Source organism: Halichoerus grypus, chromosome 3 (assembly GCF_964656455.1).
Source record: "Halichoerus grypus chromosome 3, mHalGry1.hap1.1, whole genome shotgun sequence".
Classification (NCBI taxonomy): Eukaryota; Metazoa; Chordata; class Mammalia; order Carnivora; family Phocidae; genus Halichoerus; species Halichoerus grypus.
Window position 1 is genome coordinate 172,525,574 of NC_135714.1, and position 21,371 is coordinate 172,546,944.

Below are 21,371 nucleotides of genomic sequence, written 5' to 3' on the forward strand. Positions count from 1 at the left end.
CTTAAATGAAATTCCAGCTCCAAAATTTACTAAAATTTTGTACACATAGATCATTATTTAAGTTTTTTATGTCTGTTTCCTCATTTCTAAAATAAGGATAACAATAACCATGGTACCTCAGTGAGGAAGAAATATAAATATTGTGAGTCAATCTGTGTAAATCTACCAAATTAAAAACTTAACTGTGGAAGCAGGATGCATGATGATTCATAAATATTTTAGGAACATATTTAGAACCTCTTTAAAGTCATTTCTTATCATGAAAATGTTGGTTAATAAATCTCTGGCTAATATTAGCTAACATTATATATTTGTAAATTAATGTAAAACAAAATTATCAAAAGCTTTGTTTCAGTCTTTGTCTTATCATATATGATATTGGTAAGTAGGAATCAAGATGATAGGGGCACCTGGGTGGCTCAGTCAGTTAAGCATCTGCCTTCGGCTCAGGTTATGATCCCAGGGTCCTGGGATCGAGCCCCATGTCGGGCTCCCTGCTCATCGGGGAGCCTGCTTCTCCCTCTGCCCCTCCCCCTGCTTGTGCTCTCTCTCTCTCTCTCTCACAAATAAATAAAATCTTTAAAAAAAAAAAAAGGAATCAAGATGGTGGAATATGGAATAATAACTTTTTTACACTAAGGTATTCTTAAAATTTTTAAACTATTTTATGAATTATATCATTTTCACTAATCCAGTTCCTCAATTTACCTTTAACTTGATGACTGGTTGCTGTTACTACTGCTGTCTTCTGATACAGATCTGTAAAAAAGAATTGGCATTACTTGAGGGTTAGAAAACATTGTAATTTTATTTTTTCTGTGTTTTTTGAGTATAGTTGACACACAATGTTACATTAGTTTCAGGTGTACACTTAGTGATTTGGCAAGTTTATGCATTATGCTATATTCACAAGTGTAGCTACCGTCTGTCCGATTCTAGCACTATTACAATGCCATTGACTGTATTCTCTATGCTGTGCCTTTTATTGCCTTGTCTTATTCATTCCACCACTAGAAGCTTACATCTTCCTCTCCCTTTCATCCATTTTACCCAACCCTCCACCTCACTCCTCTCTGACAACCAGCAATTTATTCTCTATATTTATAGATCTGATTCTGCTTTCTGTTTGTTTATTCATTATTTTTTCCATTCGTAAGTGGAGTCATATAGTATTCATCTTTCTCAGTCTTATTTCATTTAGCATAATACTCTCCAGGTACTTTTTTAATTTTTTCAAAAACCTCCATACTGTTTTCCACAATAGCTGCACCAATTTACATTCCCACCAACAGAGTACAAGATTTTTGTTTTGTTTTGTTTTCCTCCACATCCTCGCCAACACTTGTTATTTCTTGTTTTTTGGATTCTAGCCATTATGACAGGTGTAAGGTCATATCTCATTGTGGTTTTGAGTTGCATTTCTCTAACGATTAGTGATGTTAAGCATCTTTTCATGTGTCTGTTTGCTATTTATATATCTTCTTTGGAAAAATGTCTATTCAGGTCTTTTGCCCATATTTAAATCAGATTATTTGTGGGGTTTTTTTGATGTTGAACTATATGAGTTCTTTATATACTTTAGATATTAACCCCTTATCTAATATATCATTTGCAAATCCTTCTCACACTCTTTATGTTCCTCATAAGTCCACTTTCTTGAGAGTTTTTTTTGATGGAAGTTTTACATCATTATGTTATCTTTATTTGCACAAGTGAGAAACAGAGACATTTCTCCTGTAGCATATAAAATGAGACCCATTTATTTAACCTTACTTCCGTATTCTCTTTTCCCTAAATATCCACTGACTTAGCAAAATGTTGACTTGTATGGTGATATGGTAAAAAAAAAAAAAAAGCTGTATGTAAGTGAAATTAGTTAGATAAAGAAAGACAACTACCATATGATCTCACTTATGTGTGCGATCTAAGTTTTTTTGAAGATTTTATTTATTCATTTGACAGAGAGAGGAGCACACAAGCAGGGGGAGCAGCAGGCAGAAGGAGAAGCAGGCTCTCTATCAAGCAGGGATCCCAATATGGGGCTTGATGCCAGGACCCTGGGATTATGACCTGAGCCAAGGCAGACCCTCAACCGAAAGACACACAGGCGCCTCTCTAAAATTTTTTTAAAACAAAAAATAAGCTCATAGATACAAAGAATAGGTTGATGGTTACCAGAAGTGGGGGTATGGGGTGAGTGAAATGAACAAAGGAGGTCAAAGGTACAAACTTCCAGTTATAAAACAATTAAGTAATGAGTATATAATGTATAGATGGTGACTATAATTAATAATAAAGTATTACACATTTGAAATTGCTAAGACAATAGATCTTAAAACTCCTCATCACAAGAAAATAAAATTTTATAACTATGTATGGAGACAGATGTTAACTAGAGTTTTTGTGGTGCCCATTTCAAGTAGCTTAATTCTGATTTTAGAAACATATGAGCAATATTAATTAAGTGCAAAATGGGCATTGTCCTTGCAAAATGGGCAATGTCTGTATCCTTCCTTTACTATCATATATTTTTTTAACTTTTTTTTCACCTTCTACATAATCTATTCACAAAATTTGCTTCCTTATCTCTATTAATCTCCTTGGTAAAACTGAATGTCAATGCAAAAAAAAAAAAAAATGAGGTTGCTTAGGTTATAGATAGAGACTACTAAAGCAATTGTAGCCAACATGGCTTTCAATTTGAAAGGCACTGTGAATTTATTGAGTAGCTTCAGTTATTTCTGGACCTATAAGAACAAGAAAAATAACTTCTCCACGAAATCTGAAAAAAAACTGGTGTATACTAAGACTCCATACTTCTAAATATTAACCCAATTCATCCAAGATCCAAATTCAACACTTTTAAGTCCTACTTGCAATATTCTGAATTACATTTTAGTTCTTCCTCAATTAGATTTTAATATTAATTTTAAAAATAATAAATTTACTTACTCTCCACTCACTGTTCCCTCTCTGTTCCAAAATCTTATTTTATTCCATTTAAGAGCAATGATGGCAGTTAAAATAAGGACGGGTAGCAAAATGTAGAAACTGATCAAGAGGCCATTTTTTTGAGGAGCAGCATATCGTTTCCTAAGTAAGCTTTCACGTTTAGCTGAAAATATGAAGGTACATTTTAACTTTATCAAAAATGATAGTCAAAGCTTATTAGTAACTTGAAATATAAAAATTTGTGATTCAAATAATACAGTCATAGAATAAACTTATGTTTTAAAATGTTTTCAAAAAATAAATTTTTAAAAAAATGTAAAAAATTAAAAATGTTTTCCAATATTCTGTGACTATGCCCCAAAGAGCATTATATATTTGTCAACTCAATATATAATTAATATAAATTTATATTTAATCATTATATGTATATTTAATCTTTATGTGTTATATACTATTTTTCTATTATATTCCCTTTTATGAACTGCTACTTAAATTATATTAAACTGATATTATTCCTTAATAAATTTTTCATTTAAAAAATAGAGTAGGTATAAAAGAGGGACTCTAGGGAGGGAGGAAGATGACAGAGGAGTAGGGGACCCTAGTTTCATCTGGTCCCTGGGATTCAGCTAGTTAGCTATCAAATCATTCTGAACACCTGTGAAATCAACCAGAGATCTAAGAAAAGAATTGCTGCAATACTACAAATAGAAAAAGGGACCACTTTCTGCAAGGTAGGAGGTGCAGAAACTTGAACCCCAGGTGATATCTTGGGAGATAAACTGTCAGGGGAGGGAGCCTCCATCAGCTGGCTGCTGGAAAGTGATATAGCAGCAGAGTGCAAAATAGGAACTTTTAGAAGCCTGCACCAGTGAGGGACATCCTGCTTGAAAGGTGCACAGGTAGAAAAGTAGGGCACAATCCTAGGTGGGACAGTATGGTCTCAGGCTCCCTGGGTTCACAGAAAGAATGAGGGTGCCTGAGTGCTGCAGAGTTCCCTGCATCAAAGCTGGAAGGTGGCTGCAATCAGCAAGCCTAGGAGTGGGCTTTCACCTCATTGTTGACATAAACCTTGAACTGCAGCATGATCAGGCAACTGCCCTCCAAGCAGGGACCCAGCAAGTAGCAAAACCATGGTGAGACCCTCTCTGCACCACAGGAATCTGGAGGGTTTGGAGACTCAGGTGGCATGGATCCTTTAAGCAAAGAGATCCCAGAAGTAACATAGAATATAAGGAAACAGAAGCAATATGTAGAAACAGTGACTTTACAGGTAATACAATGGCACTAAATTCATATCTTTCAACTTTACTCTGAATGTAAATGGGCTAAATGCTCCAATCAAAAGACACAGCGTATCAGATGGGATAAAAATACCAAGACCCATCAATATGTTTTCCCAAAGATACATCTAGACTGGAAGTGAGGGGTTGGAGAACCATTTATCATACTAATGAACATCAAAAGAAAGCTGGGTGGCAATCTTTATATCAGACAAATTAGATTTTAAACCAAAGACTGAAATAAGAGATGAAGAGGAACACTATATCCTACTTAAAGAGCTTATCCAACAAGCAGATCTAACAATTGTAAATATTTATACTCCTAACTTGGGAGCAACCAATTATATAAAGCAATTAATAACAAAAACTTAAAGAAACACATTGATAATAATAAAATAATAGTAGGGGACTTTAACACCCTAGTCACAGCAAAGGACAGACCATCTAAGTAGAGATTAACAAGGAAACAAGGGCATTGAATGACATAATGGACCAGATGGACTTCACATATATATTCAGAGCATTCCATCCTAAAGCTACAGAATACACATTCTACTCGAGTGCACATGGAACTTTCTCCAGAATAGATCTCAAACTGCGACACAAATTAGGTCTCAACTGATACCAAAAGATAAGGATTATTCCATGAATATTTTCAGAGCACAATTCTTTGAAACTTGAACTCAAACACAAGAGGAATTTTGGAATGAAATCAAATACATGGAGGCTAAAGAGCATCAAACTAAAGAATGAATGAGGGGGGAGGAGCAAGATGGTGGAGGAGTAGGAGACCTAAATTTCATCTGGTCACAGAATTTAACTAGATAAGGATCAAACCATTCTGAACACCTATGAACTCAACAGGAGATCGAAGAAAAGAATAGCAGCAACTCTCTGAACAGGAAAGCGACCACTTTCTGGAAGGTAGGATGTGCGGAGAAGTGATCCGAGGCGATATTCGGGAAGATAGATGGCAAGGGAGGGAGCCTCCTTCAACTGCTACTGGCAAGTGATGGAGCAGCAGAGCACAAAATCAGAAATTTTAGGAGTCTGCACCACTGAGGGACGTCACTCCAGTGCCTAAGCGGGGGATGAAACCCTCACTGGGACAGTGTGTTCTCAGGACCCTTGGGGGTCACAGAAAGACTGGGGGTGCCTGAGTGTGGCAGAGCTCCCAGGTATGGGAGCGGGGAAGTGGGTTGCAAAGATGGAGCCGAGGAGTGGGCTCTCAGCTCGGAGTTGCCATAAACCGTGATCTGTGGCACAGTCAGGCCATTGCTCCTCCAGCAGGGACCCAAGAAGTGGCAGATCTGGGGAAACTCCACTTCCTCCCCCGGGAGGAGAGGCACATGAGTGCACCGCAGGGATCTGCTGGGTTTGGAGACTCCACACGGGGTCGGGTGCCAGAGATAGAAATGCTCAGTCACAGGCCGGGTGAGCACGGAGTGCGGCCAGAAACCAGGAAGACAGGAGTGATTGACTGCTTTTCTCTGGGGGCACACTGAGGAGTGTGGCCCCAAGTTCTCCGCTACTCTGGGGCGGAGATTGGGAGTCCTCCATTTCACTCTCATCCTCCAAAGCTCTATGGAAAGCTTACAGGGAACAAAAGCTCCTGAGAGCAAACCTGAGCAGATTACTTACCCCGGCAAAGGCCGGGCAATTCTGCCTCCAGCAGACATTTGGGAACCACGGCAACAGGTCCCTCCCCCAGAAGATCAGCAAGAACAGCCAGCCAAGACCAAGTTTACCGATCAATGAGAATGGTAGAACTCCAGCCCTAGGGGAATAATGCGCATAGAATACATGCCTTTTTTCCCATGATTCTTTAGTCTTTTAAAGTTAATTTTTTTTAACTTTCTTTTTCTATTTTTTTTTGAATTTTTCTTTTTCCCTTTTTCAACCAACATCTTATCAATCCCTTTTTTAAAAAATCTTTTTTATTTTTCATTTTAGAGTCATATTCTGTCCCTTCAGAGTAGTTACCTTTATTTTTGGTATATATATATAAGTTGATCTCTCTTTAAAATTTTGGAATACACTTTTTTCTAAGAGACCAAAATATACACTAAATCTCTAGTGTATGGCTTTGTTCCAGTCTCCTGACTGATCACATTCTCTCCCTTTTTTTAAAAATCCAACTTCTTATCTTATTAAATCCCCTTATAAAATCTTTTATACTTTTCATCTTTACAGTCATATTCCATCCCTTAATCGTATATACCCTTATATTTGTACATATATAAGTTTTTCTTTCTTTAAAATTTTGGGAGGCACTTTCTTCTAACAGACCAAAATACTCCCAAAATCTAGTGTGTGGCACTGATCTATGCACCAGCCTGATCATATTTGATCATATTCTGTTTTGTCTTTTCGTTTGTTTGTTTTTGTTCACTTGTTTTTATCTTTTCCATTTTCTTTTTTTTTTTTCCTTTTTTCTTTCTTTCTCTTTCTTTTCCTCTGGTTTCAGGTCTCTTCTGATTTGTTTAGTGTATATTTTTCTGGGGTTGTTGTTACCCTGTTAGCATTTTGTTCACTCATTCATCTATTCTCCTCTGGACAAAATGACAAGATGGAAAAAATCACCTCAAAAAAAAAAACAAGAGGCAGTACAGACTGCCAGGGACCTACTCAATACGGACATTAGTTAGATGTTGGAACTAGAGTTAGGAACAATGAATTTAAAGGTACTAGCTGGGCTTGAAAAGAGTATGGAAGATATTAGAGAAACACTTTCTGGAGAAATAAAAGAACTAAAATCTAACCAAGTCAAAATCAAAAAGGCTATTAATGAGGTGCAATCAAAATGGAGGCTCTAACTGCTAGGATAAATGAGGCAGAAGAGAGAATCAGTGAGATAGAAGACCAAATGATGGAAAATAAAGAAGCTGAGAAAAAGAGAGATAAACAACTAATGGATCATGAGGGCAGAAATCGAGAGGTAAGTGATACTATAAGATGAAACAATATTAGAATAATAGGGATTCCAGAAGAAGAAGAAAGAGAGAGGGGGGCAGAAGGTATATTGGAGCAAATTATAGCAGAAAACTTCCCTAATTTGGGGAAGGAAACAGGCATCAAAATTCAGGATGCACAGAGAACACCCCTCAAAATCAATAAAAATAGGTCAAAACCCCAAAATCTAATAGTAAAACTTACGAGTCTCAGAGACAAAGAGAAAATCCTGAAAGCAGCTTGGGAGAAGAAATCTGTAACCTACAATGGTAGAAACATTAGATTGGCAACAGACCTATCCACAGAGACCTGGCAGGCCAGAAAGGACTGGGGGGATATATTCAGAGCACTAAATGAGAAAAATATGCAGCCTAGAATACTATATCCAGGTAGGCTGTCTTTGAAAATAGAGGGAGAGATAAAAAGCTTCCAGGACAAACAAAAACTAAAGGAATTTGCAAACACGAAACCAGCCCTACAAGAAATATTGATAGGAGTCCTCTATGCAAAGAGAGACCCTAAAAGTAACATAGACCAGAAAAGAACACAGACAATATACAGTAACAGTCACCTTACAGGCAATAAAATAGCACTAAATTCATATCTTTCAATAGTTACCCTGAAGGTAAATGGGCTAAATGCCCCAATCAAAAGACACAGAGTATCAGATTGGATAAAAAAACAAGACCCATCGATATGCTGTCTGCAAGAGACTCATTTTAGACCCAAAGACACCCCCAGATTGAAAGTGAGGGGGTGGAAAACCATTTACCATGCTAATGGACACCAAAAGAAAGCTGGGGTGGCAATCCTTAGAAAAATTAGATTTTAAACCAAAGACTGTAATAAGAGATGAGGAAGGACACTATATCCTACTAAAAGGGTCTATCCAACAAGAAGATCTAACAATTATAAATACATATGCCCCTAACATGGGAGCAGCCAATTATGTACGCCAATTAATAACAAAAGCAAAGAAACATTTTGACATCAATACAATAATAGTGGGGGACTTTAAGACCCCCTCACTGAAATGGACAGATCATCTAAGAAAAAATCAACAAGGAAATAAAGACTTTAAATGACACACTGGACCAAATGGACTTCACAGATATATTCAGAACAATCTATTGCAAAGCAAGAGAATACACATTCTTCCCTAGAGCCCATGGAACATTCTCCAGAGAGGATCACATCTTTGGTCACAAATCAAGTCTCAACCAGTACCAAAAGATTGGGATCATTCCCTGCCTATTTTCAGACCACAATGCATTGAAGCTAGAACTCAATCACAAGAGGAAAGTCAGAAAGAACTCAAATACATGGAGGCTAAAGAGCGTCCTACTAAAGAATGAATGGGTCAACCAGGAAATTAAAGAAGAATTAAAAAAATTCATGGACACAAATGAAAATGAAAACACAACTATTCAAAATCTTTGGGATGCAGCAAAGGCAGTCCTAAGAGGAAAGTATATAGCAACACAAGCCTTTCTCAAGAAACAAGAAAGGTCTCAAATACACAACCTAACCCTACACCTAAAGGAGCTTGAGAGAGAACAGCAAATAAAGCCTAAACCCAGCAGGAGAAGAGAAATAATAAAGATCAGAGCAGAAATCAATGAAATAGAAACTAAAAGAACAGTAGAACAGATCAACGAAACTAGGAGCTGGTTCTTTGAAAGAATTAACAAGATATATAAACCCCTGGCCAGACTTATCAAAAAGAAAAGAGAAAGGACCCAAATAATAAAATCATGAATGAAAGAGGAGAGATCACAACCACACCAAAGGAATACAAACAATTATAAGAACATATTATGAGCAACTCTATGCCAGCAAATTAGATAATCTGGAAGAAATGGATACATTTCTAAAGATGTATCAACTACCAAAACTGAACCAGGAAGAAATAGAAAACTGGAACAGACCTATAACCACTAAGGAAATTGAAGCAGTAATCAAAAATCTCCCAAAAAACAAAAGCCCAGGGCCAGATGGCTTCCTAGAGGAATTCTACCAAACATTTAAAGAAGAATCAATATCTATTCCCCTGAAACTGTTCCAAAAAATAAAATGTAAGGAAAACTTCCAAACTCCTTTCATGAGGCCACCATTACCTTTTTCCCAAAACTAGACAAAGACCCCATCAAAAAGGACAATTATAGACCAATAACCTTGATGAACATGGATGGAAAAATTCTCACCAAAATACTAGCCAATAGGATCCAACAGTACATTAAAAAAGTTATTCAACAGGACCAGTGGGATTTATCCCTGGGCTGCAAGGTTGGTTCAACATCCGCAAATCAATCAATGTGACACAATACATTAATCAAAGAAAGAGCAAGAACCTTATGATCCCCTCAATAGATGCAGAAAAAGCATTTGATGAAGTACAGCATCCTTTCTTGATCAAAACTCTTCAGAGTATAGGCATAGAGGATACATACCTCAATATCATAAAAGCCATCTATGAAAAACATACAGCGAATATCATTCTCAATGGGAAAAAACTCAGAGCTTTACCCCTAAGGTCAGGACACGGCAGATATGTCCACTACCACCACTGCTATTCAACATAGTTTTTGAAGTCCTAGCCACAGCAATCAGACAACAAAAAGAAATATCTTTTAACAAAAATAAAAGTCATCTGAATCGGCAAAGAAGAAATCAAACTCTCACTCTTTGCAGATGATATTACACTTTATGTGGAAAACACAAATAACTCCACCCCAAAACTGCTAGAACTCATACAGGAATTCAGGAAAGTGGCAGGATAGAAAATCAATGCACAGAAATCAGTGGCATTCCTATTCACCAACAAGAAGACAGAAGAAAGAGAAATTAAGGAGTCGATCCCATTTACAATTGCACCCAAAACCATAAGATACCTAGGAATAAATCTAACCAAAGAGGCAAAGAATCTGTACTCAGAAAACTATAAAATACTCATGAAAGAAATTGAGGAAGATACAAAGAAATGGAAAAACGTTCCATGCTCATGGATTGGAAGAACAAATATTGTGAAGATGTCAATGCTACCTAGAGCAATCTACACATTCAATGCAATCCCTATCAAAATACCATCCACTTTTTTCAAAGCAAAGGAACAAATAATCCTAAAATTTGTATGGAACCAGAAAAGACCCCGAATAGGCAGAGAAATGTTGAAAAAGAAAAGCAAAGCTGGCGGCATCACAATTCTGAACTTCAAGCTCTATTACAAAGCTGTCATCATTAAGACAGGATGGTACTGGCACAAAACAGACACACAGATAAATGGAATGGAACAGAGAGCCCAGAAATGAACCCTCAACTCTATGGTCAACTAACTTCAGCAAAGCAGGAAAGAATGTCTAATGGAGAAAAGACAGTCTCTTCAACAAATGGTGTTGGGAAAATTGGACAGCCACATGCAGAAGAATGAAACTGGACCATTTTCTTACTCCACACACAAAAATAGACTCAAAATGGTTGAAAGACCTCAATGTGAGACAGGAGTCCATCAACATCCTAAAAGAGAACACAGGCAGCAACCTCTTCGACCTCAGCCACAGCAATTTCTTCCTAGAAACATCACCAAAGGCAAGGGAAGCAAGGGCAAAAATGAACTATTGGGACTTCATCAAGATAAAAAGCTTTTGCACAGCAAAAGAAACAGTCAACAAAACCAAAAGACAACTGACAGAATGGGAGAAGATATTTGTAAATGACATCTCAGATAAAGGGCTACTATCCAAAATCTATAAAGAACTTATGAAACTCAACACCCAAAGAACAAATGATCCAATCAAGAAATGGGCAGAAGACATGAACAGAGATTTTTCCAAAGAAGACATCCAAATGGCCAACAGACACATGAAAAAAGTGCTCAACATTGCTCGGCATCAGGGAAATCCAAATCAAAACTTCAATGAGATATCACCTCACACCAGTCAGAATGGCTAAAATTAACAAGTCAGGAAATGACAGATGTTGACGGGGATGCGGAGAAAAGGGAACCCTCCTACACTGTTGGTGGGAATGTAAGCTGGTGCAGCCACTCTGGAAAACAATATGGAGGTTCCTCAAAAAGTTGAAAATAGAGCTACCATACAATCCAGCAATTGCACTACTGGTTATTTACCCCAAAGATACAAATGTAGGGATCTGAAGGGGTATATGCACCCCGATGTTTATAGCAGCAATGTCCACAATAGCCAAACTGTGGAAAGAGCCAAGATGTCCATCAACAGATGAATGAATAAAGAAGAGGTGGTATATATATACAATGGAATATTATGCAGCCATCAAAAGGAAGGAGATCTTGCCATTTGGAACGATGTGGCTGGAACTGGAGAGTATTATGCTGAGCGAAATAAGTCAAACAGAGAAAGACATGTATCATATGACCTCACTGATATGAGGAATTCTTAATCTCAGGAAACAAACTGAGGGTTGCTGGAGTGGTGGGTGGTGGGAGGGATGGGGTGACTGGGTGATAGACACTGGCAGGGTACGTGCTCTAGTAAGTGCTGTGAATTGTGCAAGACTGTTGAATCACAGATCTGTACCTCTGAAACAAATAATGCAATATATGTTAAGAAAAAAAATTAAAAAAGAAGAAGATAGCAGGAGGGGAAGAATGAAGTGGGGAAATCGGAGGGGGAGACAAACCATGAGAGACAATGGACTCTGAAAAACAAACTGAGGGTTCTAGAGTGGAGGGGGGTCAGAGGATGGGTTAGCCTGGTGATGGGTATTAAAGAGGGCACGTTCTGCATGGAGCACTGGGTGTTATGCACAAACCATGAATCATGGAACACTACATCTAAAACTAATGATGTAATGTATGGTGATTAACATAACAATAAAAAAATTTAAAAAAAGAATGATAATGAAAAAAAAAACAAGTCAAACTGTCTTCACAGATGACATGATACTTTATGTGGAAAATCCAAAAGAGTCTACCCCCAAATTACTAGAATTCATACAGCAATTCAGTAATGTGGCAGGATTCAAAATCAATGCACAGAAATCAGTTGCTTTCTTATACAATAATTATGCAACTGTAGAAAGAGAAATTAGAGAAATGATTCCATTTACAATAGCACCAAAAACCATAAGATACCTCGGAATAAACCTAACCAAAGAGGTAAAGGATCTATACTCTAGGAACTACAGAACACTCATGAAAGAAATTGTAGAAGACACAAAAAGACGGGAAAACATTCCATGCTCATGGATTGGAAGAATAAACATTGTTAAAATGTCTATGCTACCCAGAGCAATCTATACCTTCAGTGCCATCCCGATCAAAGTTACAATGACACTTTTCAAAGTGCTGGCACAAACAATCCCAAAATTTGTATGGAATCAGGAAAGATACCGAATCGCCAAGGAGATGTTGAAAAAGAAAAACAAAGCTGGGGACATCACGTTGCCCGATTTCAAGCTATATTACAAAGCTGTGATCACCAAGACAACATGGTACTGGCACAAACACAGACATATAAACCAATGGAACAGAATAGAGAGCCCAGATATGGACCCTAAACTCTATGGTCAAAAAATCTTTGACAAAGCAGGAAAAAATATGCAATGGAAAAAAGACAGTCACCTCAATAAATGGCGCTGGGGAAATTGGACTGCTATCTAGAGAATGAAACTCAACAGTTCTCTAACACCATACACAAAGATAAACTCAAAATAGATGAAAGACCTCAATGTGAGACAGGAATCTATCAAAATCCTAGATGAGAACATAGGCAGTAAGCTCTTTGACATCGGCCACCATAACTTCTTTCAAGATACATCTCCAAAAGCTAGTGAAACAAAAGCAAAAATGAACTTTTGGGTCTTCATCAAGATAAAAAGCTTCTGCAGGGCAAAGGAAACAGTCAACAAAACAAAGAGACAACCCACAGAATGGGAGAAAATATTTGCAAATGACACTACAAGCAAAGGCCTGATTTCCAAGATCTATAAAGAACTCTCAAACTCAACACCCAGAAAACAAATAATCAAGTCAAAAATGGGGCAGAAGACATACAAATGCCTAACAGACACATGAAAAAATGTTCATCATCATTAGCCATCAGGGAAATTCAAATCAAAACCACATTGAGATACCACCTTACACCAGTTAGAATGGCAAAAATTGGCAAGGCAAGAAACAACAAATGTTGGAGAGGTTGTGGAGAAAGGGGAACCCTCTTACACTGTTGGTGGGAATGCAAGTTGGTACAGCCACTTTAGAAAACAGTGGGGAGGTGCCTCAAAAAATTAAAAATAGAGGTACCCTATGACCCAGCAATTGCATTACTGGGTATTTACCCCAAAGACACAGATGTAGTGAAAAGAAGGGCCATATGCACCCAAATGTTCATAGCAGCAATGTCCGCAATAGCCAAACCATGGAAAGAGTTTAGATGCCCTTTAACAGACGAATGGATAAAGAAGGTATGGTCCAAGGGGCGGAGCAAGATGGCGGAGGAGTAGGAGACCTGGATTTCGTCTCCTCTCAGGAATTCAGCTGGATAGGGATCAAACCATTCTGAACACCTACAAACTCAACAGGAGATCGAAGAAAAGAATAGCAACAACTCTCTGAACAGAAAAGCGACCACTTTCTGGAAGGTAGGACGTGCGGAGAAGTGAATCCGAGGCGATATTCCGGAGGACAGACGGCGGGGGAGGGGCCTCCGTCGGCCGCTTCTGGCAAGTGATAGAGCCACGGAGCACAAAATCGGAACTTTTAGAAGTCTGCTCCGCTGAGGGACGTCACTCTGGTGGCGAAGTGGGCGGTGGAACCCTCGCGGGACAGTGTGGTCTCAGGACCCTCGGGGTCACAGAAAGACCGGGGCTGCCTGAGTGCAGCAGAGCTCCCAGGTATCAGAGCAGGGAAGCCGGCTGCAGAGACGGAGCCCAGGCGCGGGCTCTCAGCTCGGGGTTGTCATAAACCGTGATCCGCAGCACAGTCGGGCCACTGCTCCTCCAGCAGGGACCCAACAAGCGGCAGATCCGGGGAGACTCACCTTCTTCCCCCAGGAGGAGAGGTGCGGGAGCGCACCGCGGGGATCTGCTGGGTTTGGAGACTCCACCCGGGGTCGGGTGCCAGATAGAAAGGCGCAGTCACAGGCCGGGTGAGCGCGGAGTGTGGCCGGAGACCGGGGAGACGGGAGTGACTGACTGCTTTTCTCTGGGGGCTCGCTGAGGAGCGGGACCCCGAGTTCTCGGCTCCTCCGGGGCGGAGACTGGGAGGCCGCCATTTTCACTCTCCACCTCCAAAGCTGTACCGAAACTTGCAGGGAACAAAAGCTCCGGAGAGCAAACCCGAGCAGATTACTTAGCCCAGACCGGGCAAGGGCGGGGCAATTCTGCCTCCGGCAAAGACATTTGGGAACCACGGCAACAGGCCCCTCCCCCAGAAGATCAGCGAGAACAGCCGGCCAAGACCAAGTTTACCGATCAATGAGAACGGCAGAACTCCAGCGCTAGGGGAATACTGCACATAGAATTCATGGCTTTTTTACCATGATTCTTTAGTCTTTCAAAGTTAATTATTTTTTTTAACTGTCTTTTTTTCTTTTTTCCTTTTTTCTTTTTTTTTGAATTTTTCTTTTTCCCTTTTTCAACCAACATCTTATCAATCCCTTTTTTAAAAAAAACATTTTTATTTTTCATTTTTAAAGTCATATTCTATCCCTTCATAGTAGTTACCCGTATTTTTGGCATATATATATAAGTTGTTCTCTCTTTAAAATCTTGAGGTAGTTTCTTCTAACAGATCAAAATATACTCTAAATCTCTAGTGTATGGTTTTTTTTCTACTCCCCTGCCTGATCACATTCTCTCCCGTTTTTCTTTCTTTCTTTTTTTTTTTTAATCCTCTTCTTTCTTTTTTCAAACAACTTATCAAATCCTTTTTTAAAATTTTTTATAATTTCCATCTTTACAGTCATATTCCATCCCTTCATCATATCAACCCTTATTTTTGTACATATATAAGTTTTTCTTTCTTTAAAATTTTGGGAGGGACTTTCTTTTAACAGACCAAAATACACCCAAAATCTAGTGTGTGGCACTGATCTATAATCCAGCCTGATCATATTTGATCACATTCTGTTTTTGTTTTGTTTTGTTTTGTTCTGCTTTTGTTTATCTTTATCTTTTTCTTTTTTCTTTCTTTCTTTCCTTTTCTTTTTTCTCTCTTTCCCTTTCTTTTCCCACTGCTTCAGGTTTTTTCTGATTTGTTTAGAGTATATTTTCTGGGGACGTTGTTACCCTGCTAGCATTTTGTTCTCTCATTAATCTATTCTCCTCTGCACAAAATGACAAGACAGAAAAAATCACCTCAACAAAAAGAACAAGAGGTAGTACCGACTGCCAGGGACCTACTCAATACGGACATTAGTACGATGTCAGATCTAGAGTTCAGAATCATCACTTTAAAGATACTAGCTGGGCTTGAAAAAAACATGGAAGTTATTAGAGAAACCCTTTCTGCAGAAGTAAAAGAACTAAAATCTAACCAAGTAGAAATCAAAAAGGCTATCAATGAGGTGCAAACAAATATGGGGGCGCTAACTGCTAGGATAAATGAGGCAGAAGAAAGAATCAGTGAGATAGAAGACCAAATGATAGAAAATAAAGAAGCTGAGAAAAAGAGAGATAAACAACTACTGGATCACGAGGGCAGAATTCGAGAGATAAACGATACCATAAGACGAAACAACATTAGAATAATTGGGATCCCAGAAGAAGAAGAAAGAGAGAGAGGGGCAGAAGGTATAATGGAGCAAATTATAGCAGAGAACTTCCCTAATTTGGGGAAGGAAACAGGCATCAAAATCCAGGAAGCACAGAGAACCCCTCTCAAAATCAATAAAAATAGGTCAACACCCCGACATCTAATAGTAAAACTTACAAGTCTCAGAGACAAAGAGAAAATCCTGAAAGCAGCTCGGGAGAAGAGATATGTAACCTACAATGGTAAAAACATTAGATTGGCAACAGACTTATCCACAGAGACCTGGCAGGCCAGAAAGGACTGGCAGGACATATTCAGAGCACTAAATGAGAAAAATATGCAGCCAAGAATACTATATCCAGCTAGGCTGTCATTGAAAATTGAAGGAGAGATAAAAAGCTTCCAGGACAAACAAAAACTAAAGGAATTTGCAAACATGAAACCAGCCCTACAACAAATATTGAAAGGGGTCCTCTAAGCAAAGAGAGAGCCTAAAAACAACATAGACCAGAAAGGAACACAAACAATATACACTAACAGTCACTTTACAGGCAATACAATGGCACTGAATTCCTATCTTTCAATAGTTACCCTGAATGTAAATGGGCTAAATGCCCCAATCAAAAGACACAGGCTATCAGATTGGATTAAAAAACAAGACCCATCGATATGCTGTCTGCAAGAGACTCATTTTAGACCCAAAGACACCCCCAGATTGAAAGTGAGGGGGTGGAAAACCATTTACCATGCTAATGGACACCAAAAGAAAGCTGGGGTGGCAATCCTTATATCAGACAAATTAGATTTTAAACCAAAGACTGTAATAAGAGATGAGGAAGGACACTATATCCTACTTAAAGGGTCTATCCAACAAGAAGATCTAACAATTGTAAATATCTATGCCCCTAACATGGGAGCAGCCAATTATATAAGCCAATTAATAACAAAAGCAAAGAAACACATCGACAACAATACAATAATAGTGGGGGACTTTAACACCCCCCTCACTGAAATGGACAGATCCTCTAAGCAAAAGATCAACAAGGAAATAAAGACTTTAAATGACACACTGGACCAAATGGACTTCACAGACATATTCAGAACATTCCATCCCAAAGCAACGGAATACACATTATTCTCTAGTGCCCATGGAACATTCTCCAGAATAGATCACATCCTAGGTCATAAATCAGGTCTCAACCGGTACCAGAAGATTGGGATCATCCCCTGCCTATTTTCAGACCACAATGCTTTGAAACTAGAACTCAATCACAAGAGGAAAGTCGGAAAGAACTCAAATACATGGAGGCTAAAGAGCATCCTATTGAAGAATGAATGGGTCAACCAGGAAATTAAAGAAGAATTTAAAAAATTCATGGAAACCAATGAAAATGAAAACACAACTATTCAAAATCTTTGGGATACAGCAAAGGCAGTCCTAAGAGGAAAGTATATAGCAATACAAGCCTTTCTCAAGAAACAAGAAAGGTCTCAAGTACACAACCTAACCCTACACCTAAAGGAGCTGGAGAAAGAACAGCAAATAAAGCCTAAACCCAGCAGGAGAAGAGAAATAATAAAGATCAGAGCAGAAATCAATGAAATAGAAACCAAAAGAACAGTAGAACAGATCAACGAAACTAGGAGCTGGTTCCTTGAAAGAATTAACAAGATTGATAAGCCCCCGGCCAGACTTATCAAAAAGAAAAGAGAAAGGACCCAAATCAACAAAATCATGAATGAAAGAGGAGAAATCACAACCAACACCAAAGAAATACAAACAATTATAAGAACATATTATGAGCAACTCTATGCCAGCAAATTAGATAACCTGGAAGTAATGGATGCATTCCTAGAGTTGTATCAACTACCAAAACTGAACCAGGAAGAAATAGAAAACCTGAACAGACCTATAACCACTAAGGAAATTGAAGCAGTCATCAAAAATCTCCCAAAACAAAAAAGCCCAGGGCCAGATGGCTTCCCAGGGGAATTCTACCAAACATTAAAGAAGAATTAATACCTATCCTTCTGAAACTGTTCCAAAAAATAGAAATGGAAGGAAAACTTCCAAACTCATTTTATGAGGCCAGCATTACCTTGATCCCAAAACCAGACAAAGACCCCATCAAAAAGGAGAATTACAGACCAATATCCCTGATGAACATGGATGCAAAAATTCTCACCAAAATACTAGCCAATAGGATCCAACAGTCCATTAAAAGGATTATTCACCACGACCAAGTCGGATTTATCCCTGGGCTGCAAGGTTGGTTCAACATCCGCAAATCAATCAACGTGATACAATACATTAACAAAAGAAAGAACAAGAATCATATGATCCTCTCAATAGATGCAGAAAAAGCATTTGACAAAGTACAGCATCCTTTCTTGATCAAAACTCTTCAGAGTATAGGGATAGAGGGTACATACCTCAATATCATTAAAGCCATCTATGAAAAACCTACAGCGAATATCATTCTCAATGGGGAAAAACTGAGAGCTTTCCCCCTAAGGTCAGGAACGCGGCAGGGATGTCCACTATCACCACTGCTATTCAACATAGTATTGGAAGTCCTAGCCACAGCAATCAGACAACAAAAAGAAATCAAAGGCATCCAAATTGGCAAAGAAGAAGTCAAACTCTCACTCTTTGCAGATGATATGATACTTTATGTGGAAAATCCCAAAGACTCCACCCCAAAACTGCTAGAACTCATACAGGAATTCAGTAAAGTGGCAGGATATAAAATCAATGCACAGAAGTCAGTGGCATTCCTATACACCAACAACAAGTCAGAAGAAAGAGAAATTAAGGAGTCGATCCCATTTACAATTGCACCCAAAACCATAAGATACCTAGGAATAAATCTAATCAAAGAGGCAAAGGATCTGTACTCAGAAAACTATAAAATACTCATGAAAGAAATTGAGGAAGACACAAAGAAATGGAAAAACGTTCCATGCTCATGGTTTGGAACAACAAATATTGTGAAGATGTCAATCCTACCTAGAGCAATCTACACATTCAATGCAATCCCCATCAAAATACCATCCACTTTCTTCAAAGAAATGGAACAAATAATCCTAAAATTTGTATGGAACCAGAAAAGACCCCGCATAGCCAGAGGAATGTTGAAAAAGAAAAGCAAAGCTGGCGGCATCACAATTCCAGACTTCCAGCTCTACTACAAAGCTGTCATCATCAAGACAGTATGGTACTGGCACAAAAACAGACACATAGATCAATGGAACAGAATAGAGAGCCCAGAAATGGACCCTCAACTCTATGGTCAACTAATCTTTGACAAAGCAGGAAAGAATGTCCAATGGAAAAAAGACAGTCTCTTCAACAAATGGTGTTGGGAAAATTGGACAGCCACATGCAGAAGAATGAAACTGGACCATTTCCTTACACCACACACAAAAATAGACTCCAAATGGTTGAAAGACCTCAATGTGAGACAGGAGTCCATCAACATCCTAAAGGAGAACACAGGCAGCAACCTCTTCGACCTCAGCCGCAGCAACTTCTTCCTAGAAACATCGCCAAAGGCAAGGGAAGCAAGGGCAAAAATGAACTATTGGGACTTCATCAAGATAAAAAGCTTTTGCAAAGCAAAGGAAACAGTCGACAAAACCAAAAGACAACTGACAGAATGGGAGAAGATATTTGCAAATGACATATCAGATAAAGGGCTAGTATCCAAAATCTATAAAGAACTCATCAAACTCAACACCAAAAGAACAAAGAATCCAATCAAGAAATGGGCAGAAGACATGAACAGACATTTTTCCAAAGAAGACATCCAAATGGCCAACAGACACATGAAAAAGTGTTCAATATCGCTCGGCATCAGGGAAATCCAAATCAAAACCTCAATGAGATACCACCTCACACCAGTCAGAATGCCTAAAATTAACAAGTCAGGAAATGACAGATGTTGGCGGGGATGCGGAGAAAGGGGAACCCTCCTACACTGTTGGTGGGAATGCAAGCTGGTGCAGCCACTCTGGAAAACAGTATGGAGGTTCCTCAAAAAGTTGAAAATAGAGCTACCATACAATCCAGCAATTGCACTACTGGGTATTTACCCCAAAGATACAAAAGTAGGGACCCGAAAGGCTACGTGCACCCCGATGTTTATAGCAGCAATGTCCACAATAGCCAAACTGTGGAAAGAGCCAAGATGTCCATCAACAGATGAATGGATAAAGAAGAGGTGGTATATATATACAATGGAATATTATGCAGCCATCAAAAGGAATAAGATCTTGCCATTTGCAACGACGTGGATGGAACTGGAGGGTATTATGCTGAGCGAAATAAGTCAAACAGAGAAAGACATGTATCATATGACCTCACTGATATGAGGAATTCTTAATCTCAGGAAACAAACTGAGGGTTGCTGGAGTGGGGGGTGGGGTGGGAGGGATGGGGTGACTGGGTGATGGACACTGGGGAGGGTATGTGTTCTGGTAAGCGCTGTGAATTGTGCAAGACTGTTGAATCTCAGATCTGTACCTCTGAAACAAATAATGCAATATATGTTAAGAAAGAAAAAAGAAGAAGAATGTAGCAGGAGGGGAAGAATGAAGGGGGGGAAATCGGAGGGGGAGAAGAACCATGAGAGACAATGGACTCTGAAAAACAAACTGAGGGTTCTAGAGGGGAGGGGGTTGGGAGGATGGGTTAGCCTGGTGATGGGTATTGAGGAGGGCACGTTCTGCGTGGAGCACTGGGTGTTATGCACAAACAATGAATCATGGAACACTATATCTAAAACTAATGATGTAATGTATGGGGATTAACATAACAATAAAAAAAATTAAAAAAAAAAGAAGGTATGGTCCATATATACAATGAAATATTACTCAGCCATCAGAAAGGATGAATACCCAACTTTTACAACAACATGGATGAGACTGGAGATTATGCTAAGTGAAAGAAGTCAAGCAGAGAAAGTCAATTATCATATGGTTTCACTTATTTGTGGAACATAAGGAATATAAGGAAGGGAAAAATGAAGGGGGGGAATCGGAGGGGGAGATGAACAGTGAGAGACTATGGACTCTGAGAAACAAACTGAGGGTGTTAGAGGGGAGGGGGGTGGGGGGATGGTTAGCCTGGTGATGGGTATTAAGGAGGGCATGTACTGCATGGAGCACTGGGTGTTATATGAAAACAATATATTGTGGATCACTACATCAAAATCTAATAATTTATTGTATGGTGACTAACATAACAAAATAAAATAAAATAAATTTAAAAAAAATGATATAATAAGTTTTTTTTTTTTTTTTTAAAGATTTTTTATTTATTTATCTGAGAGAGAGAATGGGAGACAGAGAGCATGAGAGGGGGAGGATCAGAGGGAGAAGCAGACTCCCCGCTGAGCGGGCAGTCTGATGCGGGACTCGATCCCGGGACTCCAGGATCATGACCTGAGCCG

General features: G+C 38.9%; 1 protein-coding gene across 1 annotated transcript in view; it reads right to left on the reverse strand.

Moving 5' to 3' along the window:
* Positions 1–710: 710 nt before the first annotated feature.
* The window catches only part of LOC118552487 (A disintegrin and metallopeptidase domain 3-like), a 139,546-nt gene continuing 118,885 nt past the window's right edge, over positions 711–21,371 (reverse strand). Inside the window, 2 exon segments of the mRNA XM_078068230.1 lie at positions 711–759; positions 2,953–3,115. Coding sequence (XP_077924356.1) covers positions 711–759; positions 2,953–3,115 — 212 coding nt within the window.